General features: G+C 39.6%; 2 protein-coding genes across 2 annotated transcripts in view; one reads left to right on the forward strand and one right to left on the reverse strand.

Annotated features, from left to right (window-relative positions):
* The window catches only part of LOC103519356, a 1,451-nt gene extending 888 nt beyond the window's left edge, over nucleotides 1-563 (reverse strand). Inside the window, exon 1 of the mRNA XM_008484444.3 lies at nucleotides 1-563. This exon is cut by the window's left edge and continues 888 nt beyond it. Coding sequence (XP_008482666.1) covers nucleotides 1-538 — 538 coding nt within the window. The 5' untranslated portion in view covers nucleotides 539-563.
* A 241-nt stretch (nucleotides 564-804) lies between these two features.
* Nucleotides 805-2,054, forward strand: LOC113471610. The gene has a single exon (XM_026830899.1). It carries the CDS (start codon nucleotides 819-821, stop codon nucleotides 2,049-2,051), a length of 1,233 nt encoding a protein of 410 aa, XP_026686700.1. The 5' UTR covers nucleotides 805-818; the 3' UTR covers nucleotides 2,052-2,054.
* Nucleotides 2,055-11,721: the final 9,667 nt, after the last annotated feature.

Genomic DNA, 11,721 nt, shown 5'->3' on the forward strand with positions numbered 1-11,721 from the left:
ACTGGGGATCTGGTCCACCCTCTTTTTCTGTGATTTTCTCCAGAATCTGGTCCTGAATGGCCGCCATCTGCTCATTTGTCAGAATCTCTTTAGGATATTTCTCTGAAAAGACCCCCACTTTCATGGATTTTAGGGCATTTGTAAAGCTTGTTGTTGCAGAACTTTCAGGCACAGCCTCTGAACCCACAGATATGGGTTTTTGTGAGGCTATCTGTACCGCCTGACTCTTTTGCTCAAACTGCTTTTTGCCCTTTTGTTCCAGAGTGGAGTCTTCAGAACAAACTCTCCTTTTGTTCACTTTTGCATCATCTGGAAGTTTCTCAAGGGCTTTTGATCTGGCCTCTTTAGCATCAAGTCCTTGCTTGATCAGCCACTTGAAACGTTTCCGCCCCGCACCTGAGAGTTTGGTGAACTTCCCTTTCTTTTGAAGCTTATCAACAGATTCTTGCTCCATTACAAGTGCTGATGGGCAATCATTATCATTCACAGCTTCTGAGACTTGTTCATTACTCTCTTGGTTGTTTATATTGACCTCCATTTCACCTAAAAATCCTTATTTATAGTTATTTATTATTAAAGAGCCCTTTGATTGATTATTGAATTACGTTGTTTTACGAAGACATAAGATTAGAGCTGAAATAGAATAATAGTCTTTAAATAAGATAGGGTACTTGTTCAGAAGTCAACGAGACTACGATCGAACCCTAGTACGCCAAAAATCGGTACACGGGGCTGAAATGAGTGTGGGGTAAACATCTCAACCGTGTATCCACCACTTTATTTTTCACCTTATATGTTTAATTTGATCGAAATACTGTATGGGTTCTCAAATTATTTATATACTTACGGGGGGTTATCCCCGGAAACCAACTCAAACTGGGACAGATATAGGGGGGGGTTGTATAATAATCACCTCTGAGTTTGTTTCAGAAAGAGAAATAACATTTTTAAAAATGAACGCTGAGATTGATCAGTCAACAACAACGCCAACAGCCACGCCTGCAGCGACCGAGTCGATGGTAGCAGCGGCAACGGCGGAGGCGCCTATGCAGGTCGACGAGGATGGAGGAGCTCAGGAGGAGGAAGCCACTGGCACTACTCCAGGGGTCCAACATGTAGCGTCGAATCTGAATAGGTTACACCTAGATAGGCCAAAGCTTTCTGGGGCACAGAGGCGAAAAGCGCTGAAACAGAGGGCTAAGGAGCGCGGGGAGTCCATCCCCCCTCGTAAACAGCCCTCCAAAGTAAGCAAGGGACCTGAGGGACATAATCTGCCCTCAGTCCCTGTCGCCTCCACACCACGAAAGCGGGGTAGGTCAGCCTTGAGCACTCCTTCAACTGGGGAGCGAGTCCCCCAAAAGAAGAGCAAGCCTACCGGTAGCAATGTGAAAGCTGGTGGTAGTGGAGGCCTTGCGGCCGACGCTACTACCAGTGGTGTCACATATAGTCAGGCAACAATAGGGGTAAAGATGGCAATCGTCCCTATTGATTATCCTAAAGAAAAACTCTCGAGCGACGCAGCGCTGACGCTCAAGAGGTACATCTACGAGGAGGTCCTTAAAACTCCCAAAGGTAGTACGATCCCCAGCTTTGTAAGAAATGGTCATGAGAAGGGAGCCCTTGTCGTGATCTGTCGGGACGAGTTCGCTCGAAACTGGCTGGTTGACAAGGTTAAGGGGATTCCAACCGCGCTCTCTATTCATGTCAAGGTGGGCAACTACCGAGACATAATAATTGAGCACAAAGCGGTGTTCATGGTGTCGACTGACACCCTTGCTGTCCTGGGGAAGACGGAGCCCAAGGAGATTATGTCTCTAGTGGGCTTTCAAAATCCGACGCTCGACCCAGACACTATGAGCATCATGAGCGTCCAGAAAGACGAGAAGGGTTTGACCTTGGTAGTCTCTCTTGACGACGAATCTCTGAAAGAAATTCAAGAACTAGGGTATAAAATTAACCTAGGGCTAGAAATGATTTCAATCAGAGTACGGGGGGAGAAGAAAGCCAATGCAATCGATGCTGAGGCTGATTCAGATAAACCTCCAACATAACAAGGCGGCTACCGCCGCCTTTTGCAGGCTTTTTCAAGCCTGCAACATTGACGTTGCCTTGATACAAGAACCCTATCTTGTAGGGGGCAGAGTATCAGGGCTCGGTAACTCCCGAGCCAAGATCATTTATGATCAAGGCTCGGAAAAACCAAGAACCTGTGTTCTTGTAAATCCTAGGCTTACATACCTTACATTGTCAGGGTTCTGTTCTCAAGACCTGACAACAGTTAAGTTGATGTACAATAGGGGGAACTCTATGAGGTCGATCATTATCGCCTCTGCCTACTTCCCCTATGACTCGCCTAGTCATCCCCCCACTTTGGAGTGTGCTCAGTTGGTGGAGTTCTCCGAGCTCCAAAACCTCGATATCCTGCTGGGCGTTGACGCCAATGCCCACAGCGAAAGTTGGGGTTCAACCGACACAAATCCGAGAGGTGAGTCCCTATTAAATTATTTACTTTCTAAACGTTTAATAGTTTTAAACGAAGGGTGTGAACCCACGTTTATGACGAGAGCAAGGGCGGAGGTCATCGACATTACTGTCGCCTCCCCTACTCTCACTTCCCAGATTGAGCGGTGGCATGTAATGGATGAACCGTCTCTCTCAGACCATAGGTACATTTACCTTGAGGTTTCGGGGGTGGACAGACCAGAAGTTACATACCGTAATCCGCGCAAAACAAACTGGACACTATATCGGCAACTTCTTGAATCTGAACTCAGTCAAACGAGGACAGTGATAAGAAACACCGATGATATCGAAGATATTTCGAATGACCTTAGCTCTGCTATCAACACAGCCTATGGTGCAAGCTGTCCTGTTGTCGGGGTGCTCAACAAGAAAACCTGTTGGTGGACTTCAGAGCTCTCTAGGCTCAGGACACGCACCAGAAGGCTTTTTAACAGAGCTAAGGGTAACAACGACTGGGGGTCTTATCACCAGGCGTTAAAAGATTACAACAAGGCCATACGTACGGCTAAGAGAGCCGGCTGGAGGAACTTATGCCAGGAGATTGATAAAACCTCCGAGGCAGCGAGACTCCAGAAGATTATGGCTAAAGAACCAATCACGTTGGGGACCATCAAGAAACCCAACGGAGAGTGGACACAATCGGGAAAGGAAACTCTGGAGACTCTCATAGAGGCTCATTTCCCGGGATCTGAAACTTTTGACTACTCCGTTCCCAGCGATACAGTTCGGTCTGGAACTCCTCACAGGAGGCCCCAAAAGAACGACTGGAAACTGGCGAAAAGTGTAGTAACACACAAGAAGTTAGAATGGGCCATTGGCACATTCCAACCCTTTAAAGCTGCTGGAAATGACGGTGTCTTTCCAGCGCTCCTTCAGAGGGCAAAGGAGATAGTAATACCTATCCTATGCAGACTCTTCAGGGCTAGTATAGCTACAGGCTATATACCAACGACCTGGAGAGGCGGCAGGGTAGTTTTTATCCCTAAACCTGGAAAGAAGGATTACGCAGAGGCTAAAATGGCTAAATCGTATAGGCCCATAACCCTATCATCCTCTGTCTTAAAAACGCTTGAGAAACTTGTTGATAGGTATGTGAGAAGGACAACTCTTTCGAGGACGCCCCTCCATAGGAATCAACATGCGTATCAAGCGGGCAAATCGTGTGAATCAGCCTTGCACCATCTGGTGGCAAGACTTGAAAACACACTGCAACACAAAGAAGCTGCACTTGCAGCTTTTCTCGATATTGAAGGGCCCTTTAATATCATAAACCGTGCTACTCACAGTCGGGGCATAGAGTCCACCCTGTGCAGGTGGATCGCTGCCATGCTGAGAGATAGACACGTAAACATAACCAATTTCGGGGTAACAGTGCAGGCGACAGTCAAACGAGGCTGCCCACAAGGAGGGGTATTATCCCCCCTTCTGTGGAACCTTGTGGTTGATAGCCTCCTGGAAACCCTGAACAACCGAGGCTACTATGCCCAGGGATACGCTGACGATGTTGTCGTTGTAATCCGGGGCAAATACCTCAACACTATTTCTGAACTAATGCGCTCAGCACTTTCAGAAGTAGAACATTGGTGTGGTGAGGTTGACTTGAATGTCAACCCCAACAAAACCTCACTAATACTCTTCACAAACAAGAGGAACATGGAGGGACTTGTCGCTCCAACTCTGTTTGGCAAACGTCTTTCCTTTGTAAATGAAGTGAAATACCTGGGAGTTATTCTTGACCCCAAGTTGACATGGAATAAACATTTGGAAAGTATAAAACTCAAATGTACTCGGTCACTTATGATGGCCAGAAGGACATTTGGAAAAAGCTGGGGACTAAAGCCTCGCGTTATGAGTTACTTGTATCGTGAGGTCATCAGACCCATGGTCACCTACTGCGCTGTAGTATGGTGGCCAAAAACCGATCAAAGACAGGCCAAAGAGCTACTGGATAAGATCCAGAGGCTGGGCTGTCTATGTATCACCAGTGCTATGAGTAGCACTCCAACACTTGCCATGGAGACACTTCTAGGCCTGACGCCCCTAGACATACACGTCAAGGGGACGGCCAGGATAGTGGCTCACAGACTCAAGTTAAACAACACTTGGATAACCCAACACCATGGGCACTCCATGATCACTACAGCCATCTCTGACCCTCTTTTTGAGATGTGCTCAGATGTGATGGCTGTTGAAGAAAACTTTGACAATCCAGTTAATGTTGTCATCGAGACGACTAGGAACTGGAAGGTTAAAGAAACTCAACTTCTGAAGAAAGGAGCTGTAGTATGGTACACTGATGGCTCTAAAACAGAAGTTGGATCAGGTGCGGGCATACACTGTGTGAAACCTAGGGTAGACATCAGTCTACCTCTGGGGACATACACAGGAGTATATCAAGCAGAAGTCCTAGCCATCCGCAACTGCGCAGAAGAGAATATCAATATGGGTCTCTCGAAGAAAGAGATCTATATTTTCTCTGACAGCCAGGCTGCGCTGAGGGCAATTGGGAACTACCAGACAAAATCCAAGATAACTTGGGAATGCCAGCAGGCCCTTAAACAACTGGCACAAAACAACAAGGTCTTCCTTGGTTGGGTGCCGGGACATAAGGGCATTGCTGGAAATGAGCAAGCCGATCACCTGGCAAGAATGGGCTCCTCAAGACCATTCATAGGGCCAGAACCAGTGATAGGACTTAGCACCGCTGAAACTAAGACCTTCATCAGAAGCTGGGCCCAAAGGGCCCATCAAGACAGATGGAATAAAGTTTCAGGACTCAGGCATAGCAAAATCATGATGCTAGGGCCGACCAAAGACCTTACCATGGACATTCTTGCCTTAAACCGGAAGAATATCCGACTAGCCACAAGCCTGATCACCGGGCACTGTGGCCTCAGAAAACACCTACAAACGATGGGCTTCCACCAAGACCAAATTGCGTGTAGGTTATGCGGGGAGTGCGAAGAGACGGCCACTCATGTCATTCTTGAATGCAACTCCCTAATAACATGGAGACTTACTGTAGGGTTAACCAACCCTCCGCAAGATATCCATGGAAAACACCTAACTAAAAAGCTTCTGAAGATCGCCCAGATCTTTGAGCTTAGTTAGGAACCAGCTTAACTCCGTACACAAAAAGCCCACTCTGAGGCTTAGGTGTTGGGGCAATTTGCCCCAGGGGATGGGTTAAGCTTATACGAATCTACGAATCTGTTCAGAAGTCATGTCAATGGAAAATTCCAACAAAAAGGAGCTGTCACAAATGAGAAGTGCCCAGAGTTATTACAGGGTTAAACACAAAGAGGAGCTTCCCTTTTCATTGTCATAGCTTCTAAATAATTACCTGCAAAGATTAAAGCTCAATCAAAAACTTGATAAATTTTACCAACTAATTGCTACAATAATCCAACTTGGTAGATGCCAGACTGTATGGATATGCAGACATAGACAAGTACTTATATGACTTAGGCCCGGTTCAAGTAATTTTAGACAATTTTTTTTTTTTTTTTTTTTTTTTTTTTTTTTTTTTTTTTTAATTTAAAAAAACCCTTTTTTTAAAAATGTGTAATTGTCAAAAAATTTTTTACAATTTAAAAATCCACTTTTTTCAAATCGGTTCAAGTTTCCAAAATTTTTACGAAAAAAACAAACAGGGTGTGGTTATGTACTGGGTTGAGATGAGCTTGGACGAGGTGAGATAGGATATTGTTTCTATAGTTTTGTATTGGAGTGGTAACTTTAGCAAGGATAGCATGGGAGTGTTGCGTATTTTTTCTAACCCCCTGTCCCAGCGGCAATTTTTAAAATTTATTTTATATTTATTTTTGTTTGCTTTGTAATTTGCTTGTTTGTAATATCTAATATAAATGAAAAGTATAATATAAATGTGCAAACTCAAGATAAAAAGGAAAAATTAATTCAGATTGTACATGTTGCAGAAAAAAAAAAAAAAATGAATTTCCCGCCAACTTTACACGCTCATGAAGGCTGTGTTAAGTTACCACATCATTTTCCACACGCCAAGAAAGGACAGGAATGGCCCATCTCTACCCGGTACATAACCACACCCACATTCTCAAACCCAATTACAGCAGCCACATAAGAAAATTTTTCAAGATTTTTCACCAAAATGAGATTTTCATATCAGCTGATCGAAAAAAAATTTTGAACCCAAAATTTTTTTCAAATTCTTTTTTCTTGAACGGATTTGACAAAAAATTTCCGTTTTTGACAAAAATTTAGGGTATACCTAAAAAACTGATTACACAAAATTCAACTGATTGGCCATAAAGAGTGCGAAAATTAGCTGACTGACCATAAGGCAATATGCAAAACGGCGGTTTACATCGTTTGGCGAAAGAAAATTTTGGAAAAGTTGTACCATTTTCCAGTAGTACAGGAAAAACCATTTTCGGGATCATAAAACTCAACTGATTGGCAATAAGGAATACAAAAATTAGCTGACTGACCTCCAGGCAATATGCAAAACAGCGGTTTACATCGTTTGGTGAAAGAAAATTTTGGAAAAGTCGTACCATTTTCCAGTAGTACAGGAATCGTACTCCTTATTGCCAATCAGTTGAGTTTTATGTTCCCGAAAGTGGTTTTTCCTGTACTACTGGAAAATGGTACAACTTTTCCGAAATTTTCTTTCACCAAACGATGTAAACTGCCGTTTTGCATATTGCCTTATGGTCAGTCAGCTAATTTTCGCACTCCTTATGGCCAATCAGTTGAATTTTGTGTAATCAGTTTTTTAGGTATATCCAAAATTTAGACTTTTTTCAGAATATAAAAAATACTTGAACCAGCCCTTAAACTTGCACTTCATGCTTGGTATGACTTAAACTACAAAAGGTGCACCTAATAAACTCTGTCAATAATTTAATTTATTGTTTTCATAAACTCTGTCAATAATTTAATTTATTGTTTTCAAATAGGTGTGATACCATTCATAGGAAAAATACAGGTGCCAAGGTGGATAATAATAATGAGAATGGTTTATTTTAATGTAACTATAAAAATATCTTCCTTTTGTTCCTATATAAGTACCCCCAATGGTACTTTTCAGGAACGGTTTGAATGATTTATTTCATTAAAATTCTTTCTTCTGTCTTGATTCTATATTTCATTGTTGTTTTCCAAATAATATTTCTGTATTTCCTTCTTCATTTTATTTTTGTTTTTTTGTTAACCATAGGTACCTATCTACTTGGGTGAGTTTTTGTGGTGTAAAGTGCTTTGTGATTACATTTTTTCGCACATACCTATCGGATTTTTTTTTTTTTTTTTTTTTTTTTTTTAAAGGTATTTTTAAAAAAAACAAAAAAAATTTATATGGTGTTTCTTGAACTTCTTTGTGTATTTCTTCATAATAGTGTTTTGTTATCATTATAAATTTATGTAGATTGTTAAAATTTAGTATTCTATACTCTTTCATTAATTCTGTAGAGTTATCTATGCTAAAAAGTATCGAATATTGCCGCAGAGCGCAGCACCGTACGGAGGAGGTTTTTTTCATTTCTTGTTTTGATTATAAATTTTGAAGATGGCGGAGATAGCCGCTTGTTCTTTTTGTGTGTGACTCCTGTGCGTCATGATAGCGTTTTGATTTTTGTCTAATTGTGTCTTTTATTCTAAAATAAAGTTGAAAGTTCTGAAGTTTAATCTGGCCTTTGGTTATTTAACTAGGTATTCACAACAGGTTATGCGCCCAGTAAACGTGAGTACAGTGTAGACGTAGACGTGAGTACCTTTGAAAGTGTTGAGCTGTTGTGAGCATCATTTTAAAAAATGTCCAGTGTTCTTGAAAAGTGTTTCAATTGAAATTGATCTGTAAAAGTGTTCCTATTGGAATTGAAACTGATGTGTAAAAATGTCTATGTCTAAATTTGGAATCAAACCCTTTGATGGGAAAAACTTTGGTAACTTCTTCTACAGAGCTGAGGCAATTCTGGATGATAATGATTGTAAAGGTGGATTTCCGTGTAATCAATTGGGTCACAAGAAAGTTGATTGTCCCAAACTGGAGAAGGATCATAACAAACAATGGTATTATAATAAACCTACTTACAACAAACACAAGGAATTTAGACAGTATGACAACAAACCTGTTGGTAAGTCTTATCATTATCAGTACAATAATGAGCCTCTTCAAACTTTGATAATGATACTGTAATTTATCTATTAGTTTATGTTGATGATATAATTCTAGCTAGTTCATCTCAATTACTGATAGAAAAGGTTCAGAAATGTTTATCTGATAATTTCAAACTCAAAGACAAGGGAGAGTTGAAAAATTTCTTAGGACTTGAAATTAATCACAACCGTAATTTGGGTATTTTGACTATCAAGCAATCTAAATATGCAGAAAAATTAGTCAAACGTTTTAATATGGAATTCTCAAAAGTATCTCAGATACCTATTGAACCAAAGCTTAACTTTACTAATATTGAAAAGTCATCTGGAAAACCCTATAGAGAACTTATAGGATCTCTAATGTATATCATGTTAGGATCTCGACCAGACCTAGCTTTTGCTGTGAATTTCTTCAGCCGATTTCAAAACAATTACTCAGATGAAATTTGGTCAGCAGCTAAGAAAATATTGTCTTATATTAAGAATACTTTGAACTATGGTCTAGTTTATAAGAAATCAACTAATTGTAACATTCCTGTAATTGAATCCTATGTAGACTCTGATTGGGGTAATGATAACTTAGATAGAAAATCCATTTCAGGATACTTATTCAAAATTCATGGTAATATTGTAAAATGGGTTACACGTAAACAAACTTCAGTCGCTTTATCAAGTACCAAAGCAGAGCTTATAGCACTCTGTACATGTGTAACAGATGGATTATGATTAAATAAGATTTTATCTGATTTAAATGTAGATGTTGATAAGATTATAATTCATGAAGACAACCAAGGTTGTTTGAATATTCTGAAAAATCCAGAGAACAATAGAAGGGTAAAACATGTAGATGTCAAGTACAACTTTGTGTGTAATAAGATTAATTCTGGAGAAATTGTTGTTCATTACATTTGTACTAATCAACAAATAGCTGATATTTTAACCAAGGGATTATCCATTGCAAACTTTGAGAAATTTAGAAATATGTTGGGTGTAGAAAATATCAAGTAAGAAATTCTATAATCAAGAATTATTTTCTTTTGATAGGTATTTTTGATTGTTTGTTCAGCTTATTTTATAATATTTTTGATAGGTATTTTTGTTAATTATTAACTACCAAATTAAGTTCATTTTTATTGTACAAGTAAGATTAATGTACCTGTTTTAATTATTCATTTATGGAAATCTTGAAAACATACAGGGTGTTCATTTTGGGACATATACAGGGTGAAAAAAATATGGTTGGAATTTTATACAGGGTGAAAAAAATGTATGTAATTATACAGGGTGTAACAAAAGGTTTTTAGCAAGGGAGGGTGTAGAGTTATCTATGCTAAAAAGTATCGAATATTGCCGCAGAGCGCAGCACCGTACGGAGGAGGTTTTTTTCATTTCTTGTTTTGATTATAAATTTTGAAGATGGCGGAGATAGCCGCTTGTTCTTTTTGTGTGTGACTCCTGTGCGTCATGATAGCGTTTTGATTTTTGTGTAATTGTGTCTTTCTAAAATAAAGTTGAAAGTTCTGAAGTTTAATCTGGCCTTTGGTTATTTAACTAGGTATTCACAACAAATTCTTCTCTTTTCTGTTTAGTTGTAAAAGGATATAACGTGGCCTTCAAAATTCTCTTGTGTATAGATTTTATTGGTTTCAAATTTTCTTCGGATGTATAACCGTAACTTTCAATTGCATACCTCAATATTGATTCACATAATGTTTTGTATACCATGCATTTTGTTGGTATAGGTAATACTTTTTCTGTATAATTAATTTGGTACATTATTGAGTTCAATTTCTTTCTTATATACTGAGTATGTGTTTTCCATTTCATACTTTTGTCTAAATGGACTCCAAGATATTTGATGGAATTTTCTTTTTTTACAATTAAACAGTTACATGCCGTATTGTTCATTTTATCATCTATGCATTTATTTTCATGTATTTTTATTTTATCGTCAAATATTGGAGTGCAATTATAAAGATTATGTGGAAAAGAGAGTGATTCGAATGGAAGTTGAAGGACGCAGAGCAAGAGGAAGACCAAAGAAAAGATAGGAAATTGGGGTCCATCCTGTGTGCGGAGTCCAGTATGTAGGAATCCAGGGTTCAGAGTTGTCTAGAACCCAGCCTTAACAAGTAGTAAATTCCTTTTGTTCTACTGTGGTGTCTTCCCTTACCCTTATTACCAATCAAGTTTATAAGATCTTGTTTAGACTCCGAGAGTAAAGGGACTTCTCAGTCCCATGCTGGCAGTATAAACAAGGTATATTCTATCCCATTTTCAGGCCTGGAAGATTCAGATGATGAGGATGTAGAGGGAGACATTGATCAGCAAATAGAAAATATGCTCGCTTCCAAGAGAACTGTCAAGGAAATTAAGAACCCTAATGCTCCTAGCAATAACGCTCAGAATACACAACGTAAGTTGTTTATTATTATTATTTTAAGTATCAGGATTCCCCTTGAGTGTAATCATAAGCCAGCCTAGTTAGCCTTAATGGCAGTGCGCCTGCCTTGTAAGCGCTAGGTCGCGGGTTGGATTCCCGGCCGGGGCGGACTTTATATCCTAATCAAATAAGGTTCGAAACGACTGGCTTTCTTCCATTCTGTCCTCTCTTCGACTTGAGATTAAAAAGTTGTACCTAAACATTAAGTATTTTTGTTTAATACCTGCTCACACCATATAAGAAACAGTTTTGGCATTAGAAAAAGTGCTTCCAAAATTCTGGAAATAATACATACCGATCTGTGTGGTCCAATTAGTCCCACCTCCAATGAAGGTCATAAATATTTCTTAACTTTCATTGATGGATATTCTCACTTTACAATGGTATATCCTATCCAAGAAAAGAGTCAAGTTTGTCTTCAACTTGACTTGAGAAATGAGATTTTTCAAAATTTGCCGCCATCCGCCATCGTTATCAACAAAAGTTCTAATGAACGGGTTGCAAACAGCGAAATCGAGTTTGCAGTTTGTTATTTTAAATTTTTAGTCCGTCCTTCCTTTATTATTACGTCCTTCCTTTATTAGTGCCTTTGGGCTGTGTTTGCTTCTGTTTTCAGA

This window comes from Diaphorina citri, unplaced genomic scaffold, assembly GCF_000475195.1.
Source record: "Diaphorina citri unplaced genomic scaffold, Diaci psyllid genome assembly version 1.1 scaffold2684, whole genome shotgun sequence".
In the NCBI taxonomy this organism is placed as follows: Eukaryota; Metazoa; Arthropoda; class Insecta; order Hemiptera; family Psyllidae; genus Diaphorina; species Diaphorina citri.